Genomic DNA, 20,799 nt, shown 5'->3' on the forward strand with positions numbered 1-20,799 from the left:
ATAAATACAGAGGGTTAGTCAGTGCACAGTCTAATTAACTGTACTCACTAAGGCTGTATTCAGCATGTAAATATGAAACAGTTGAGCAGATGGACATACTCATTACTTTATGCAAAGGATGGTAATTATTTATATTGCCATGGCACTTCTATCCTTGGGCCAGTCCCTTGTGTTACGCTCTTTGCATACACAGAAGAAAAGTAAGATGGTTCTTGTGCTAATGAGATTACAATCCAAACCTAACATAAAACAGAAGGTAAGGGTTGGATACAACTCAGGAGAGGACAATGAAAGGCTGCTAATTGCTATGAGGGGCAGTAACTTCAGCATATAAAGTTCTGAATGATGGAGGACTCTGAGGTGTCACTGCAGGGCAGAGGCACAGCACTGCAGCGGTGCTTATGGCACTGCCCTGCAGCTCCAGCAAAGGCAGGAGGGTGTTCGCTTGGATAGGCAACAAGGAATGGTGGAGATGAGAGTCCCACTCTGTTCAGAGTGGGAAGAAAAAAGGAGGACTCAGGGGAGCCAAGAGACAAGAAACCTGCAGAAAACCCCAGTTAACTCTCCTCAGCTCTGTCAAACTCAAATGACATGGGGAGACTGTGACAGGACAAGCGGGAATGGTTTTATACTAAAAAGAAGGAAGATTTAGATTAGATGCTGGTTGAAAATTCTTTACTCAGAGGGTGGTGAGGCACTAGCACAGGTTGCCCAGAGAAACTGTGGATGCCCCATCACTGGAGGTGTTCAAGGCCAGGCTGGATGGGGCCTTGGGCAACAGGAATGCAGCCCTCCACTTCACACTTGGCCCTCTCTCTGCAAATATCATGCTTTTACCTTGACACCTCATTGTTTGCCATCTAACCAACCACATAGCTTAGTGGCACAATTTTAGTGGAGGTTTTCATTCTCTCCTTTCTACTGTGTAATGACAGTGCACAGCTGTGGAGGGTGTGTGTGCCTATGCACATATGGCCAGGTAGGCAGAGACTGGGAGGCATGAAAGCAGGATGCCAGCTTTCTCAAAGTGCTTTGCAAACGTCTGTATGCCTTCCTGGAAAAAAGAAACCACTTCCCCCACCTCCTCCATGTAGGACTAATCCCAGGGCTGCCTAGAAAAACACTAGAGGCTCTTAAAGCTTTCCATCATGTTAAGATTTGTGCTGTCTTCATTTGAGCTGTTGGCTTCTCACTTCAGCCTAAATCACAGCAGGCAAAGTCTTTGCAGTTAAGGCATCCAGAGCCAAAACTCTGCCAGAAATACAAACTACAGGGCTTCCAATAAATAAATTAATAAAGCAGACCTCCTTTTATTCTGCTCTCAGGCTTCACTTAAAGTTTACCCTTTGCCGTAAGTAGAATAAAACCTTTCCTGCCTTTTTCTCAGCTAGTCATGAAAATCGCTGCCAACTAGAGCTCCGTTACCTTCAAACAGAGACAATCCTGCAGCCCCAACAGACTGCCCAGCTTTGGCATGATGGTGTCCTGGGAGAAGTATGGGCTATGCTGAGCTGGGCTTTGAGGACTAGCTGCAGAAGTTGTCTGCAGCAGCTGCTGGGTCCCCAGCCTTTGCGTCCTCACAGTAAGTGGGGCAGTGGGGCCCAGATGTAACTCTTTGGCTTTGCTTACATGGCCTCAAAAGGCAGCAAAGGAGCACAGGGATAATTTTTGTGTGCACGTGTAAGAGAGAAGAACACAGGCGAGCAGGCACATTCCCAGCTGAGCCATGCTACAATTGCAGAACATGTCTTAGGGAAGAGGCAGACTACTTTCCACCTGAGTGGGTGAGCAAGAGGCTGGTTCATGATCTGCTCTGCCTTACAATTCTCTTTTGGCTCCCTCTGTGGCTTCCCACTTCTCCTGCTGCAGAAGTATGAGTTACAGGCAACATGTAGTCACTACAGGACTGTAAACATGGAGCTTACTCTCATTAAATGCTAATGCCACAACTCTTCTGCCTGAAGTATTTTTTTCTCTGTTGTTGCTGAAATATGCCTCTTAGTATCTTTTCCATCCATAAGAAAAGTTAGTGCTGGAGGTGCTTACAGTGATTGATAACTTTTTTCCTCAATGCCTATTAGCATTCCATAATGACATTTCAGTAATTATTTTAATTGGGTTTACAAAAAAAAAAAGCCCCTGATATTTGTTGGTGTTTGTTTTAAAGCAGTCACTCACAGATGGCTTACTACATTTAATGAATGGAGATACTTATTAGATATTTTGGGTTGTAGCCTTTTTCAACAGAACTCTACATCTGGAAAATACCTTTTTCCCAAACCTACAATGTTCCTAAGAAATGCCCAATAAATACGATGGCCCTGGCAGCCAGGCAGACCTCCCATTCTCCCTGCCAACAGCCATAAACACCTCTGTTTTATGCACAGCTGCATACAGCTGCCAAGCAGAGCTGGGGACAGTTAGCTTGCAAGAACCTCTCCAGAAGGCTGGGGAGTCCTTTCCCCAAACACACCACAGGACAAAAGAACCCAAAATAGTGACTGTGGGAAGAATGCACAGATATAACTTGTTGTTTCCCTCCAACGTGGGCCAAAGCTCAAAAGAGGCCCAGTGAATGCTTTTCTATCTTCTCTGTCCTGGATGCAGAGATGTCCTACCACATGCAGGGTGTTCTCGGATCCTCCAGCTTTCATCACACATTGCCATTCTGGGCTATGGGGCTCATGCAGGGCAATACACACTGCGCTCTCCTGGTGACATTCCTTTCTGCTTCTCACTACATTGCTTTTCGGGATTTCAGATGAAATTAACTGCAACCCAGGTGAAGGGGAAGCTGCAAGAGACAGTTATGCCCCTAGTGTTATTTTAAATTTTCTAGCTTTAAAATGTGTTTCTAAAAAGATCATTTCAAGAAACACACTAGGAATAACTGCAGGAGAAGCCCAAGTAATGACATGCTATTTGTTTTAATTTGAGCTGACCTCATATTGTGCAGTTATGTAGGCTTCGAAATACACTGAAGCCCAGCTCAGCCACTCTGCATTTAGCTTCCTCATCCTTCCTGCTGATAACGGGCAAGTAGGAGCTGCAAGAGGCCAAGGGCACAGCAATAGAGAACAAGGAGGTATAGAGGCATTGCGGAGCAGCTTTGAGGACACAGGAGAGCGTTAGCAAGTTGGAAGAGACCCTATTGTGCCAAGAACTGATACCAACCTACCTTGGAGAGCCCAAAGGACATGGTATGGATGGCCCGTGGAAGCCAGCCACATCCTGCCACACAATGGATGCAGCCTAGCATGCCAAGGGTAGAAAAGAGGAGGGATCGCCCTCCTCATTCCATCTTGTGGAGCACGTGCAAAGGAGGTAAGGAGCCCTGCATCCTGAGAAGCAGCAGTTGCACATCGATCCCTCTCCATCCCCACACCTGTGCCCAGGCTCAGTCCGACAGCGAGGTCCTCCTTGACTCAGTGTCACACTGCAGGCATTAGCACATGGACTTGGGAAGGGGATTAGAAATGGCATGTAATTCGAGCGGAAATCTCAAGCCATCAGAAGCACAGCACCAAATAGGAAGGAAAATGAATAAGATCCTGCTGGTTGCTGTTCTGCAGGAACAGAGACCCATCTCTCCAGTGCATTGTTTATTTCCCTGGCATCACAATTTGGCAATTGCCCAAAGGCTAATTAGGCATCTCAATTTTCTTTTTTGTGAGTAGCATCACAGTGAGGGTTCAGGAAGAAGCAGTATCAATAATTTCTTCACAAAGAACAAAAAACATTTGCTCTGGGTTAAGTGCCTGAAGACAACTGGACGCAAACTCTGTAGCTGAACTGACTTTCGTAAGTCAGAATAAAAGCTGCTATTCCCTTCTCTGCCACTGAGAAGAGATCTACTATAATCTGAAAACTGATGGAGGCAGAATATTTCCAACCCCAACTTTCAAGTTTAGAGGCACAGAAAGGAAAAACTAAGTAGAATTTGCATTTAGGCCACTGCCTGAATTTCAGACAACCCCAAAGAGCACTCACTGTGCTCCGAGGCAGCAACGCAGCTCATGAGACTTCCCCCTACATATGGCTACAAGGGCAAGGCAGGGATGTCAAAGGGGAAGCATGAAATGAGGAGGAGCTGAGGCTCAGCAATGATAAACACTGACAGAAGTTTGAAGGAAGGATGCATCTCTGGGAGTAAGGGCACAGCGCAATACTGAGTGGAAAATACCTAACTTTGAAAAAAATATCTAAACAAAATTTCTACATGCTTGTATTTTTCACAAGTGAGCATCTCAGTGTGGAGCTGCACTATAGAGCCAACAGATGTGATGTCCTCAGCTGCTGCACAAATTTCAGACACAAATTTACGTCTTGGGTGGATACAGACAGTTATCCATACTTTAAAAGCAGTCTGCATTTTTCGTGAGGTTTCATCTGCTCTCCCCATATTTCACATTTCCCCTCTGTCATCTCCCTCTCCTTTCCAGTCTCACTTGATAGAGAAGATCCTACACTAGCTAGGAGCAAGTCAGCATCCAATTCTATGATGATCAGATCGGTTCACAATTAGCCAAAACGAGCAAGGACTTACTCTTGATAAAATGCAAATACAGCGTAAAACACCCTAGTGCCACTGATTTCTTACCAGATCCTTGGAAGTCTTCAAAATCCTTTTTGCTTTCCATATTGCAGTACTCAGCCCCACCTAGGAAAGCAAGAAAAAAAGACAAAACAAAAAAAACAGATCAGCTTCACAGTATCTTACCATTTTTTCTCTTTTTTTTTTTTTTATTATTTAACATCAGTCACAGCACAAAAATGATGTATGAGTTCACAAACTCATCGTCATCTACTTTTTATTGGACTAACAACCAATTATCTGATCACCCTATATGAAACTCCAGTGGCAAGAGTTCATTTATTTTGCTCCAGGGCACCATTTTTTTCCTACAGGATAGTCCAGATCAGTTTAAAAGCTAAAATTCATATCCTGACTGCATCATGTGAGCTGCAGAAAACCGGCTTCTCCATGATTCCTGCAGAAAAGTAACCCATTCGTTAGATGGTCAGAAAAGGGTTATGTTTGTGCTGCCAGTCTGACTTGCTGTGGTAGAGTATGGTCTTGAATGCATGGGGGCTATCCTCATCTGAGGTTCATCCCAGCAGAGAAACAGCCAGAGTGCGGGACAGGAGGGAATAACATCTGAAAGGCAAATCTCCTACTTGGACTCTAGGAAGGTCATCTCTTCATTCTGGGAATACCTGTCCTGGAGGGAAAGTACTTGCTGACAACAGAAAGAATTGCCTTGCTGTTGGGTCATGTAAAATTGCATTGAAGAAGCATTTTGGGATTCTTTCAAAATGAGGATAATTGCATTTAAACAGAAAGGAAGGATGGGAGAACTATTGAAAACAGGGCTAGAAAAGACCTTGGAAAGGCACCCTTGTCAATAGAACATCAGTTGGCCATTATAAGGCCAATGGATCACAGAGACGTCAACTACCAGTGATACCTCAATTCCCCAAACTCCCCCCCAGGTAACACACATGCTCCTCAAAGGAGGAGAGGAAATTTCTCGCAGAAGACACCAACTGCAAGTGCAAGGGACAGCCAGGAACCTGTAGCCAGCAGGAAGATGGCCATGCCATGCACCGTGTGGCAGGGCTGTGGTTGAACGTGCACCGTCTGCTGGTTACCACAGCTGGGGACTGCCAAGCACTGAGAAATGTCCCTGGGGAGCAGCAGGGATACCATACATATGAGGAAACCCTATTAATAAGACAGACAGCAGCTGGGTGCCCCGAGATGATCTCAGCTTGCACACTTGGGTGCAAACTTCAGGCAAAAGCATTTGCTTTTGGTGAATTATAATCAGTGTGCTTCCTCCTGCTGCTCCATTCTCCTTTTTGGACAATATTCTTCCATCTCAATGATGATAAATCCCATATACTGTCCTGCTTATATAAGGCTATCTTGGCTAACAGTAATATCTATGAAGACTTTGTCTGCTTGAAGGCCACTGCCTTTTCCCTCAGCATTTAGCATAAAGAAGGCTGAAAGTACTGCTCATTTGCCCTCTTTCAGAAGAAAGAACTGCTTCTGTTCTGTGGGCTTTGATGATTGGTTAAAAAAAAATCAATTACTTTTGAAATTCTCAAATGGAAAGAAAAAAACACACCGTGTGTAATAAATATACTAGCACTTTGATTCTTATCAAAATGGTTAGTAAGGACAAAATATTCTGTCAGAAGATGACCTCCTATCAGTTTCTCCTACAGCCCAGCCTACAGTATAAAGTACTAAAGCATTTCTAAAAGAAAGCGAATATCCCTTAAGTGACAGCGCCTTACTGAACAGCGGGCATGCCAGCTTGGAATATTAAAGCAGCATATATTTGCATTTCAAGTAACCATTATCAACATTTTTTTACTGTGGATAAAATTTAGCATGTCATGATACTTGATTTGGGCAGTCATCAAAGCAAATTAATTGAGAGATTCAAGGGTCAAAAGTTTATGGTTAACGATAGAAAAGGATAAGGAAAAATAAGAACAAGCAGCAAGGAACACAGACTTCTAAGTGCTTTATACATATGTAAACCATCTTTGTGTCTCTAGTCTTATAAAAATGTGGGTATGTCACAAATAATAGAAGAGAGATACTAGGAAGGAGCCAAGATAATGTTTTCTAGTTTCATCCCACTGGGCAAGTTCCGTCCCTAGAATCAAACATACATCCTGCATTTGCAATAGTTATGTTGTGTGTGCTACCAGTTGCTGTCTTTTCTGCAATAAAAGAACTTGAGGCTCGGATGAGGAAACTGGCTTAAAATAGAATACAATGCATGAAAAGTTTCCAAGGAGGTAAGGCTCATCAAACCCTTTCTGCTGGGCAGGAGGAGAGAAACGTTTCCTGCTCTTGGCAGCAATGCACGAGCACACACTTTAGACAGCTACAGCAATACAGTGCTGAGAAAGTGTAAAAGAAAGGACAGGACTGAGCTCCCAGGGCTCTGGCAGCTGATGGACATGGGTGTGCGGAGCCCAGAGAGCAGCCAGCCCCATCCACCCAAATCAGCTCAGCCTAGCCAGCTGATTGCTGTCATAGTGCACAAGATGCCCGTACCATGGATGGGGCTGGGATGTAGGGTGGTCACTGGGATTTCAGTCACTGCCTTCCTTTAATGCCCTCCACAGACCCCTGGTATTCCCAGCTTTATTTTTTTTTGTAAACAGGTCTATTCCTCATCATAAACAAGTACATGAAGCAACTTTAACTGTCTCTCATTTATCATCCTTGTTAGCCAGCTCTATCTTGGCTAGATAGGAGAGCAGATATTTACAAAACATTCCAACAGTTCCCTTTCTAACTCATTTTCATCATCTTTTTACCAGGAATAGGCATATCAAGGTACAAAAACATTGCAGAGCTCATTAAGCAGCACCAGCAAAAATGGGATTTGTTCTATAGCTCCCACCTTTCATCCTGCAGAGGCTTTAAGGGGAATCATTACGATGGCATGGGACAACTAAACCAAATTATACATGCTCAGGAATCAAAATAGGGACCTTCTGTGCAAGCCCAGATCTAAAACATGCAAGGCTTGACTCAGAGCTTTCTCCTCCCTGAAGAACTAATCCGATTTCTGGCCATTTTAATCCACTTGTTTCTTTTGGACTTGGACTCTGTGTGTTCTGGGTGCAACACTGGGATTTACTTCTTCTCCTTGGCCTCTGCAAAACACAGAGCTGACATCCATGAGCAACACCTTGTCCTCACACTCTTGCCTGCCATTCTCCTGCCCCAAACACTGTTTTTTTTCATGGAAGGTTAGGATTATGGTGTTTTAGTTTTGCATTTTATTTTCTGCTAATGAATGAGAGCAGAGGCAATGCTGAGAAAAAAAGTGAAAGGGGAGAAACAAGTGCTGCATTCTTTAGCTTGCCTGCCAGATGTTTCTTCAGGGCTCAGTTCTGACTGCAGCAGAAACACTTCATGTTTCAGAAGGCTTTGCCTATCTCCAGAAAGGAGATTTTGCTTCCCAGGACCCTATCCCACCTCCCAACATCTTGCTTTATGGCCTATGGCTGCAAAGCAAGGAAACGGGGCACAGAGACAAGGTTTGCCTTTGGCTGGCAGCTTGGTCTCCTCAAGAATGCAGAAGCGCTCCCACCCCACAGCTTGGTTCTGCCCCATCACCTGGTAAGTGGTTTGCATTTTCACTGGAAAAGGGATAGAAATGAGAGAAAGTAGTAGCAGTGTTTTTATTCTATGAAACCCCAGACAGTTGCTTTCCCTAGTCAGACTTTGTTGGCTTCTAGTTTGTAAAGTCTGAGCTGTAGCTGAGAGATCCCAAGCTGGAAACTAGCTGGAAGAGCATGCCAAAGGTTTCTCTTCATTTGGCTGAAGTGTGCGTGCATGCACTTGCTTGGACAGTCACCCAGGCAGACATGAGCAGTTTTGGACACTTGTTTATGCCCAGGACTGCCACTCAATCTAGCCCAACTGTTTGTATCCTTTTCTTTTTTCATAACCATCTTTTGCAAGAGGCTCCTAGCAAGGCCAAGGACAGATCCCTATGCAAATGTGTGAAACACTTTAATTTTAGTTCTCATTTCCCTAGAAACAAAACTTCTGTTAATTCTACTACACTGGCTTTGTAACGTGACCAAAGTGCTCAGCCAGTCCGTGTCACCCAGAAAAACTACGAATCCCAGCCACAGTACTCAGATGCAAGCTGCACAACCAGGCTTGCTGCAAAGAGCAGGCTGCCCACGGTAATGTCCATGCGGGATGTGTCTTTTGCTTTGTTCAAAGTGAAAGGTTTGACAGTGGGGACATGAACCAGCATCAGCACTTGTGGCAGTGAAGCTTACTTTGGTAGGATAAAATGACATTAGCATAAATATGTATATTTTTGCTGATACAAGATGACTCCCAGTAAAATTCTGCTACTGGAGATGAAGCTAAAGTCTGCAGTCAGAAGACCTCTAATAATCTGGAGCAAAAAAGGCACTCTGAAGGGCAGAAAGAAGAACGAAGGCTCCTTCCAACACCAACTGTTCAGGAGACTTGCAGCAGCAGGACACCAGTGCTGAAATCAAGCTATTATTCTAGCCCCAACAAAATCAATTAAAGTATTGCCATTTAACTGAACAGGCCAGCTGGCTTAACACAATCTAGGGAGAAATTGAGATGAGCCTCCTGCAAACCTGCTCGCTACCTGGACCAGAACATGAGGATGGCAGGCAGTGCCAAAGCCCTCACCCTATGTCAGCCTTTTTCACTTGGTGAAGGAAAACCCCTGTGTCACAGGACCCAGTGCAGAAAATCCTCCACCATTGGAGTTGACGAACATTTTTGGCTAAAACAATATCCTGTCATCCTAAACCAACTAGCTTTGATAAATGTAGCCACTGGCAACATTTCTGTGCAGTACTGCAGCCATCATTAGACTATTCTCTATTGATGCAACTTTAGCCACAAGGCATGTTACAGCAACTGTAGATGCCCCCCAGATCTCAGCTGCCAGCGGCAAACCTACATGTCACTTCGACTGCACCATGCTATCTGGCCTCCTGACTTGGACGAGTCCCCAGGGCCACTTTTCTCATACAACAGGGAGCGGACAACCTCTGGTAGCAAAGAAACACACAGCAGGAGAGCCTACACATGCATCTGCCTTTCTAGCCCTGGTCTATGGGCCATTGGTGGCAATGAGGTGGGGTCACAGGACCCCACACCAAGTGAAATCTGCTCACTCAGTGGCACTGTACTGCCATGCTGGTGACCTGCACCAACACCTCATTGTCCTTCCACTTCTCCCGCAAGCATCAGGGTCTGCTCCCAAAACAACCCTCTTTCAGCCCCAAGGCTGCCCTGCCAGGCAGCTTGCTGATGAGGCTCTGCCCTCCAGCTCCTTGCTGAGAGCTTTGCTCCATGAAAAGAGAGCAGTGGTTTTTATTCACAGTTGGAGCCAAGTCTCCTAGAATAATCACAAAGCACTAATGGCTCCAGGCAGGTTGGCAAAAAACTAATTTCAGCTAATTTGTCAGAGATAAGTAATATAGTGCATATACCATTTACATGGTATGCAACGTCTCAATTATGCAGATAGTTTGCTGGGTCTCTGAACACATGGCTCTCTTCTTGATACATGTGATCTCACTAGAGCAACATCATAGAAACGTATCAAAATAAACTAGATGGAAAAAGCAGCTATGTGTTGATATATACCATGTTAAAGACAATTAAAACCAGAACAATTAAAACCAGAACATTATGCTCCTTTATAAGGGCAAGTAGCTCAGCTTGCATTTTACTCCCTTTGCCAGTACAAACACAATACTAATTCTTGGAAAATGTGCATCCAAAAGTCTAAATGAATAAATGAAGAACCTGAAAAATCGATATTGTTGAACAAAGCAGTCATTAGTATTAAAGTCTTGCTCAAATACTTGGCAGGGGACTGAGCCAGCACTTGCAGGCTCATATAACTGAAGCGATCAATCAAATTAAAAACCAAAGGAGCAAATGTGAGGTAAACTGCATTTTATGCATCTGTGTCTCTGACTGTATATTTTTTTTTCTCCACCTGTAATTCATCTTTACCCAGTCTGACTTGTCACGGAGTTACTGTGGGCAATTTATCAACCACTTGAGCATGAATTCAGAGTCCTGCTCTTCTCCTCCCATCTCACTGTGCTGTCTGGGGGCATCAAACGTGCTAAAATGGAGACTAAAGCCTGGGTAAAGAAATCATTTTGTTAATAGGGCTCCCTTAATCTTGGTGAGAAGCAAGTATGCCTTGACAGAAAGTGGGACATAACCACCACTTGGGAGAGCTTTTGCTGCTGCACAGCCACAAAAAAAAACAAAAACAGGGAGGATGGGTAAGAATACCCTGATTTTGGTGCAAAGGATTATGACAAACACTCCTGAAACTGGCTAAAAAGCTGCCCTCGCTTGCTAAAACATCCCATTTGCCCTTGGCTTGGCCTCTTTTGTGCCTGTGCAGGGCTAGCTGTGACCTTTAGAAATTGCCCTGAGCTTCACAGTCTGCCAAATCAGGGAAAATTTTTGCTTACATGGAGAGCCCATCCCTCTCTTTAACTGAGGTTCATTGCCTGCATCCTCTGTCACCCCAAGAGGTGGCTTGCACTTCTGCCCCAGGCAGAAGTCAGGGTGCAGGATGGTTTAAACTTCTTTTTGTTCCCCTGACACAAGCAAGGAAGTCCATATGAAAAATCTGTATCTGGGGCTGGCATTGCAGTGTACATGCAGCCACTGGTGCCACAGCTGTCCTCCTGCTTGCCCTGCTACACTGGGAAAGCCTGCTAGCCTCTCACCTCCAGCTTGAGGACTCCTAATTATAACGAGAACAAAAATGGGAAAAAAAAAAGAGACTGTACAGTCACTGACAAGGTCTCTGCTGCTATAACAAGTGAAGAGGAGAAAAAAAACCCATGCAATTATCAGGACAGAAACTGTTGGAGACTAAAAAAAATTGTGGGATGAGTAAAGCACTGTAATAGAGCACCTGCAACAGGGCAGATCTGATGGGCTTTGGGAAGGGTGGAAAGAGCCATGAACTGTTTTACCAGTTCAGATGGAGAATTTCTGAAGAAACATGTTTGATGAAGTTTAGACAATGTCCTGGTTGAATCAGGTTAGTGTGGGCCCTCTCTTCTCCAGCACACATTTTCTTTCATCCCTGCCTGGTTGCACACCCATATATCTTTATGTGACATAGCACACGGCATGAAAGTCATATGGGGCACACACCTGTTATAAAATAAATTCTGTTGTCATTATTGGAATACAAGTGTTTCTGCAGCTCTTAATATTGGGTGAACTAAATCCATCCTGGAGATGAACCACAGCTCATTGAAGCCCATAAAAAGGCTCTCACTGATTTCAGTGGCTGCTAGGCAAGACCCTGTGTAAAAAAATCTTATGCAAACCTTTAGAAATCAGGGAGGACTTTATCCAGATGCAGGAAAAATATTTTCAAAAATAGACACCTCAGTGAATCACTTGTTTTTTGACATCGCCAGACAGCCACTATTACTCTCAGGTTTCAGTGCAAACTGAGCTGCACGGTGACTGAAAGCAACCACCACAACCAAGTATATCTGTTTGCACACCTGTGCACATGTGTTTGTGCCCGAGTGTCACTGGGCTCTGACACACAGTCAAGTCCCCATGGCATAATAACCATCTATCCCCACTGCCGTGGTAACTGCATACATTTCTAGCCTGTGGTAAAAGGTCGTGCAAGTTAGCTTAAACCTCTCCCACGGCAGACCAAGCCAAGTCAAATAACCCCACATTTGTGGTGGGAAGCTAAGGCCCACGCAGGCTGTTACAGCTGATCAGACAATGCAGGATAACTTCTCATGCCATGGTAACGCAGGGGTATAGGTGAACTGCAGCTGAGTATCAGCTTGGGGGTTATTGCACTGCTTAACAATAAAGTCTGGAGATAACGAGTTTTTTTGGTCTACTCTCCCTCTCTGACCCAGGCCAGTAAAAAGAAGGTTAGCACTGTAATTCCCACTTTCCGACAGCCACATTGCTGGTGCTCTAAACAGCATGCTGTATACCTTCCATTCAGACAGGCATTTTCTGAAAGCATCTATATTAAAAATGTTGATTTTTTTTCCCCAGACAATACACATGGCCTGGAAGCCTCTATACTTCTCAATCCCAGCTTAAGGAGCCGTCCAAAGCTCACAACTTCGAAAGAAGTAAAAAAAGCAACTCACCTTGGGAGGAGGGTAAAGATGACAAAGTGGTTGTCCTGGATCCTGTTTACACAGCCTCAAGGAATGGCAGACCACATCAGCATTCATTTCCCTGTCTATGCTAAAGGAAATGGTGCAAAAACAGAGACAATTATGTTCTTTTGGGTGCTTGGAAGCAGAAGCTATTCCTATGGGACGCTAAATCTCAGCACTACATGACAGCCTCAGCACATTTCATCATAGCCCATAACCACTGCTCCGTATACTGTTAAACCCTAAATAACTTTCTGCCATGGTATGCTACTCAGCATTTAAAATTGGATGACAAAAAAGCACTGCACTTGATATGCAGCACCTGAACCAAATGCATTATGACTCTTCTGTTTTTTAATCAATCAAAAGTCTGACAAAGATTTAAAGGTTAAAGTTAATGCATATGCAATTTGGCACACATGAATGTTCAGTCATTAACTCAGGAAAATAACCAGAAATCCTTCAAAGATCCTTAACCTTTAATCACCAAGCACAAGTGCTAGGACTGTTTCCTTCTTTTTGGGACACACCTCTGCACCAATCAAGAATTAAATTAAAATGTTTGATTATAGCACTTCTTAGTCCTGTAAGCACCTTGCAGTCCCTTGGCTAGTTTTAAAAATAAAAATAAAAACCCTAGGGAAGGAGAAGGTCTAGCAATAGCTCTGTTAATTAAACTAAGAACTTTCAAAGGGGAATAAAATGATCTATGTTATTTTTCTTTAATCACTTACATTACTTAGTGGGCTTCCCCAAGAGTGTGTATCAAGGTCAGGGCTAAGAGCATGTAGGGGCTGACAATTAGAAAGCTTGATTAAAGATAAAAGGGAAAATGAGAGACAAGTGTTAACATAGTGGGACTCTGTTAAACCTGTCTTGCACACACAGGTTATTCAGATTCCTCCCTCAGCCAAACAAGCTGAATTTCAAAAGGTAATTACATCAGGTGGGCCTGATCTGAGAGGCAAATGCAGCATGAAAGTGGTTAGCAGCAGCTTCCTGTATTTATTCACTCAGGAACAGCTGTGCCAAATACCCAGCTGGAATTGCTGTCAAGCATCTCTGCTTTAGTAACCAGGTGATTTTAGGAATGAAAACCCTGCACTTCAGTCTGACAGTGCATCCATACTTCTGAAAGCACAAACTAAGCTAGGACTTGAGAAGATACAGGTATACTTACAGTTCGGCTATGTGAGGTCCGTAAAGTTCAGCAAGGACGTAACAGAAACCCTGCAGTTTTTCTAGAAAACATATGTTTTTAAAGTAACTCAGCACAGTGAAACTGGTTTTATGGCAGTCAAAATACAGCAAGATTTGCTTTAGGTGAATGATGATTTATCTAAGAGAAATGTGTGTGACCGTGACTTCAGCATAGAACCAGAGAATGGGTGAACTCCTGAATTTCTGACCTAGGCTGGGATATGAAGCCCTTCTCTGGCTTTAGACAAGCCACTTGGAAAAGACTGAAAAGAATAACAAGCATTTGCTAAATGTTCTGAGCATTGCATCACGTGAAAGCCAAAACAAATCATGTATGCTGCAGCATTTTCTGAGCAGTTTAAGCAAACTGTGATAGGCTTACAAGAAGAAAGAAAACAAATAGATAAAGTGCAGCAAGCGATGAAGGACTTCACCGTACTGCTGGAGCTGCGTCCGTGTCTCTGGGGGATTTTGCAAGGTAGAAGATTCTGCTTTGTATAGAGCAGGAGTAATAACATTCAAACAAATATTTGACACTTTGCATGTTGGTGCCTTTCACAGTCTCCAGCCATGTGCTGGCTCAGGGGTCTTTCTTGAAGCTGGGTGCAATGTGCCCTCCAGGCCCTGCACAAGACAGCTCGTCAGAGATTTCTTTAAGGTACCGTTGTAAAAAAGTAGCCTCTCCACTACTTTACAACCCCTGAAAAGAGACTGTTTCCCAGTCTGAGCAGCCAGGAGCTGGCTAACCATGCACACATCCTGCAGAGGAGGTGCTGTGTCTTGCCTGGGCAGCACTGCTGCTGGTAGAAGCCACCAAGAGGCTGGGTTGCACCAGAAAACTCACAGCTGGTGAAATTCCTGAGAGAAGTCATTTCCTCTTGTACATCCATGGCCCTGGCTGTGCTCACCCTAGAGAAACGAGGACACGGCCCTGGAAGGTGCAGCAGGGAGTGGAAGCATAATTTCCCCAGCACCCTCCTACTCATTCAGTGTTGCAGACAGCTCTTGTAACAGCAAAAGCTGATTTTTCTTATCCCATGCCAGATACTTTATTTCAATCAAGTTATTAGCTTCATTTCTTTGCCTTCTTTGCCACATAATTCCTCTCTATTGGCTTTTTAGGAGCTATCTGCGAGTCAAAAATTGGTCTCCTGGCTGGAATTAGATTTTATTCTTGTTCACCTAAAAGGAAAGGCATCACAGACATCAATAACCCTGCATTTGGTATCATTTCTGATTACAGCACCCTTGGATGAGGCTGGTCAGTGGGGCTCCTGGCTCCCTCCGGCAGCCCACAGAAGGTGGCTGGCTTCCCCAGCCCATCCTTGGGGCATCACAGGGGATGCTCTCCATGCAGGTTTCCCAAACCAGCTGATTTCCACAAGGTTTCTGGCCCCAGAGGAGCCAGAGAGATGCCACAGCCAGTGCTGGAGGCTGCGAGGAGGGGAGGGTTTGGCTGGCCGTCAGCTTTAGGGAGCTGGTGCTGGGGGCCTGCTGGGCAGGCACATTGCTAAGTGCTGATTTCCTCGTGCCCGTGGCAAGGTTGGCTTCTAGCTGCCCAAAGAGGGGACAAAGGGGAGAATGACTGGTGGTGAAAAGAGCTGCAATTATATAAAATTATTGTTGGACAAGTAGAGTCGTCTTGGAAGATGCCAATGCCATTCAGGCTTCCAACAAACAGACCTGAGCCACAAGTCATGTTTACAGGACATGCCCTGTATTCGTGTGTCCACAAACCTCCTGAACTCACACAAGAAGAGGATGTTACAGAGAGAAAGCTCTGTTGGGAAGAAGCTGTGTAAGTCAGAAAGGAGGGGAAAAGAAAGAGATGATGAGGAATAATGTTGAATGTTCAGGGACAAGATAAGAGCTTAAACCAAACTAAACACTGGAGAATTTAGAGAAAAACTTTAAAGTGCTTGGCCAGAAGTAAGTATACTTCCTTCTGCACTGCTTCAGGGAAGAAATCCCCTAACTGCCCTGTTCTTATATGATAAAAAAAATTATTATTTTTTTTTCCTCTATAGCTTTGTAGGGTTAGAAACACAAATCCTGGCTGAGTCCCAGAGGATAAATATTTGCAGGAAAGATGGTATTAATCATGTTGCCATTTCCACTCAAGCTCTAAGGTGTTTACACAGCAGTGGTTGACAGAAGCAGAGCATGACTTGGAGGCAACGCCAAGGCAGACAGTCTCAAAGCACATTTCAGGTATCAGATACCTCTCTTTCATCCAGCAGAGAGCCAGGATCCAGGCAAACACATATTCTAGCTAACATCCCTTTTACCACAAATACTGCCCATTCCTCCAGACCTGGCGTTTCTGTCTGCTCCTTCACTGGTGATATTACTGTTAACATTTTCATAGTTTTATTGTCACTCAAATCACTTACATGGCACATACAAATATTTTCATGCCAGCACATGACTGTGTCTTCTACACAGCCTATGGGATTGAGCGGGATTGATGGGTGCTGAATTCCTCTCTTTTTCTTTAACTATTTTTGTTTTTGAATAGCATGTAACTTCACTGAAGACCTGATCCAACTCCCCTTCATTGCAATCAAAATTATGAGGCCCTTTAACAAAAAAAAAAAAAAAAAAGAAAAAAAAGAGTGCGTATTCCCTTTTTGTCCCTAGTAAAAGTCTCATTGCCATCGATTTGTCACAGTTATTCTAACAAGTAATTGTAGGCATGTGTCTAATAATGAAATGGTTCCTTCAGCAAAAATGGCACGGCCTGATTTAATAGGCTTGCTCCTCATGAGTATCCAAGCTTTTCTATTGTTTCAAGGAGCGAGAGGAAGCTGATGAATCCTGCTGGGCTACAGAGTTCACCTCCTAGGGGAGGATAAATTGGGTTACACAGTAGCTCCTGCACAATCCCTAGGATTTTTCACTCCTTTCAAGTTCAGGGTCATTTTTTTCTATTGGGTGTATCCATGCATCTCATAGAAGGTAACTGGATTATACAGCTTTAACTAAAGGGATAATAGGATTTTATGTGTGTGAAGAATGGCAGTTGAAAAGAAATATCTTGACATGTCAGCTGAACACAGTCCATGGAGTGAATCATGATCATAGACCTAGCATGTCACGTTTTAAAGAAGAAAATTGTATTTTAATATCAGGATCAGCGCTTCTAATTGCAACTTCATGGTTATGTGCCTATAATTTAAAACACTGAGGATATTACTTATGGAATAGAAATAAGATAAGCATCATTCTGTCAATGAATGAATTCCAGTAATTACCTCCCTGCCTCATCCTGTATCAGGAAATAATGTCTTGGAAAGGAAGGAATTAATATTCTACATGTATCTTCCATGAAACTGAGGTCTATAGAGCAAGATGGTTTCTCAGAGATACAATTCATGAAGGCCTATATAAATGGCTCTTTAATGTAGAAACCTAAGCCACCTTTTTGCATTCATAAAGTTAAAAAGATGACATTAATGTGAGATCTAGCTACTTAAATAGTTGTAGGATGGGTCTGTGAAGCACAAAGCTATTTTGGTATTCAAACTGTTCTCTATTTAGAGATGTGCTTGGACAGAGAGACTCCCTTGGGCAGATAAAATAAAAGAAAGAAAAGGGGGAGTCTACATATATTCATATGGAATAGCTCTCACTTTTGAAATTTTTCTCATCAGTTACATTTCAATAGCTTTTCTGTGCAGACCAAATGGTTCACATCTTATCACTGTCAACCTCAGCTAATTTTTATGATTTTACAATAGTGGCTTCCTATCCATGCTGAAAATATTTTAATCTTCTTAGTTGCTATAAAGACCCGTATCAACAAGAAAGAGGAGTGGCTGGACATACATTGAATCTGACTATTTTTAAGCTGTTAACAAAGAGACAAAGGGAGACAAAGAGCAGGGAGAAAAGGACTGACAGGCATGTGGGCATAATACAACCCCATTCACTGTAACTTTGGGACAAAATCCCAGCTCTGCTGAAGCCATGTCTTCCCTGCAGATAGCGCCTGGCTATCTTTCAGCTACATTGATTTTAGATGCTGCACGAGAAGTGGCTAAGGCTTTTTCAGACTCAATGTGTGAATTTTTAATTAACAGAAATACAGCAGTACCAATGTAACATATGGCACATTATTTGGTACTTACCAGGTATGTAGTTGCACAGTCTCTCCACGGCTGCCTTTACTGTACTGTTGTGCCACTGTGCAAGCTGTTCAATCACAGAGACCACAAGCACACATCCTTCAAACAAACAAACAGAGTGAATACAGTTATCCCCATTGTGTGATGAAGCACCCTGTGCCACACTTCAGGTGTCATTGGGCATTTAATTTCTTGACATGCTCCATGGCAGATGAGTGCTTGGGGTTTGGGGGGAGTGCATAACTGTAAATTTCTGACTTTATTCAAAAACATGTAGGTTATCAGAGAGACATATCTATGTAAAAGGAAAGCGCAGAACAGTCTGGCTTTTACAGCACTGGACATTGCTGTTAAATAAAGGATTTTCCATCCTTTCAAGGATGAAAACCAAGGAGTGCAGTGGAGAGCTGCAGCTTACAGCTGTCTGCTTTGCCTCCTGCCCTCCTGGTACCTCTCACACAAAAAAGGACACACGTCTGTACCTGATGGGACTTTTTGTTCACACAAGCCACACAGAAAGCTACCAAAACTAAAAAATAAATGGGTGTTGTGGCTGCCTGAAGAAGAAATGTCATGGACCAGACGTGTGTGCTGACAGCCATGAAACATCACACAACCACTGTGGCACCATTTCTTCACAGGCTTTCCTCTGAAGACCAGTGATGTTTGGCATGCGTAGGGCCATTAGGCCCAGCTAGCCATTTTCTAAAGCCAGAATGCCACTGGGTTCTTTCTGCTCTCCTATGGTTGTAAAGAAGCCATTTCCTCTGAACTACGAAGGTGATCATGTCACATCACTAATCTTGGTGGAAGCAGGAATAAAGCTTAGCTGCTCCTTGGAGTGGGTACAGCTGAGACCCAAGAGCTTACACATTATAGTAAGATGTGACGCACTCATTTTCTGATACTTTTCAGATGAAGAAGGTTCAGTGTCATCTGCATATACAAATAATTCCAAATTCACACGATGACCATAACCCTCTCATTTCAGGAAGATTGTAAATTGCTGTGAGCCAGCATTGCACTCTCTCTTTCTGCAGTGGCTCCATCATTTTATTAAACAAACAAACAAACAAACAAAAAAAAAACACATTTGGTGATGTCAACTCTAACAAAAATAGTTAGTTACACTTCACAGCTATTGGGGAGAGTGAGGTCCCAGCCTGGACTCAGAGCCTGCATAACACAGGTGGGTATCCCAGGCAGGCAGGAGACAGGGAGCCAGAAGGCCAATTTCCAGCAGCATGAATAAAGATTTCTCCTCAAAATTCCTGTAGCTGAACCTTCTTTCGTCCCCGGTACAAGAAATCTCAGCTCTCAAAATTGTCACTGACAAGTCCAGAAATGGAGGGAAGCTGCAACATTTAGAAGTGGATGAAGATCCATCTCTTTCCAGATCTCAAGAGAATTAATGTTTAGGTTTCTAGACTGGCACGACTCTTCTAAGTGAGCTTTTAAATTCCTACCAAGTGCCTATGTGCTATTAAATCAAAGTGGTATTTTTCAACATAAATAACTTCAATGCTCCTATGGATCAAGTGGCAAGTCAAAGAGGAGGTAGAATAATTGGAACTTGCAGTTCCAATATCTTTGATTTGTCTGTTACTCCTCCTGCACCAAAAACAGTAATTCAGTGGAAATTACAGTGAACTTGCCACCTCTTTTGCAAAGATAAAAGCCCTCTTCTCCATACTTATTAAACAAAACTCTCACTCAAAATCCTCTGCAGAATTATTCATAAAGGATGCCATTACCTCTCATCAGACTAGAAGAATAAGAGAGTATATGGAGACCGATTCAACCAAGAGAAAACCCCGAAACAAGTCATTCCTTCTTCTCTCAACCCTGCAAAACACACAAGCTAGTCCAAGGAATTAACAGTTAATTAAAAACACAATGGCTCATAAAGAGACTTCAGCTGTTTGCATGCAAGCCATGTCCTGCACTGGACCCACAGAGAGAAAACAGACCCTGGTTTATTTGTGACAGTAGCATGGGCTCCATCACTTAGTGCTGAGACAGTGCACATCCTCCAGACATCCTACAGGGTGTGTGTTGCCTCCCTTGGTAGTTACAAGGCTGTATTATTAACATATGTAAGCAACTCAGAGACAAAATTACCTGTCCCCTGCCTTTTTACTGGGTCTGTTTTATTCATGAGGACAGAGGCTCAGATAAATTAAATGACCAAAATGATGCCTTAACCACAAAACATATTCTTTCCATGCCTTCCTTTCTTCTCTTACTAAGGTTGAGTTTTCATCTAAATATCTTGCTGTCTAGAAGTCAGAAAGACAAAAAGGAGTCCAAGAGGAAAGATAGAAACAAGGCAGTCCTTTGATATTTTCTGGAAAAAAAAAAAAAAACAAACACAAAAAGACCAGTTTCTATTGTTTTACCAATCATTGCTTAATGAAGCTATGAATGAGGACATACCAGTGATTAGCAGATATGAATCCAGGAGTCATTGAGGGGTGAATATGAGAAGGAGAGAAGGAAACCCAGCACAGGAACAGGGGGCCCTGGCTGTGTCCAGCAATCTAAAAGTCTGTCTGCCACCTCCAGCATCCTCTGCAGGACCTCTGCATGCACCACCATGATGGAGCTCACAAATTGTCACCACTGGGAGAATGACACTGCCTGCTGCCCCAACCACGAATGGCTCTGAGCTTGAACCAAAGCGGAGTTATTCACACTAAAGACAGACTAAGCAGCTGGCCGAGAGATTGTCTCATCG

At 43.5% G+C, this 20,799-nt stretch overlaps 1 protein-coding gene across 3 annotated transcripts in view; it reads right to left on the reverse strand.

Moving 5' to 3' along the window:
* The window catches only part of AOAH (acyloxyacyl hydrolase), a 77,974-nt gene that overhangs the window by 44,211 nt on the left and 12,964 nt on the right, over positions 1-20,799 (reverse strand). For all 3 annotated transcript variants that reach the window (XM_040545676.1, XM_040545674.1, XM_040545675.1), the window contains exons 3-6: positions 18,066-18,161; positions 13,916-13,976; positions 12,724-12,823; positions 4,601-4,660 (exon numbers count right to left, since the gene is read on the reverse strand). In XM_040545676.1, the coding sequence (XP_040401610.1) occupies positions 4,601-4,660; positions 12,724-12,823; positions 13,916-13,976; positions 18,066-18,161 (317 nt within the window). The remainder of the gene's footprint in view (positions 1-4,600; positions 4,661-12,723; positions 12,824-13,915; positions 13,977-18,065; positions 18,162-20,799) is intronic.

This window comes from Cygnus olor, chromosome 2 (assembly GCF_009769625.2).
Source record: "Cygnus olor isolate bCygOlo1 chromosome 2, bCygOlo1.pri.v2, whole genome shotgun sequence".
NCBI classification, from domain to species: Eukaryota; Metazoa; Chordata; class Aves; order Anseriformes; family Anatidae; genus Cygnus; species Cygnus olor.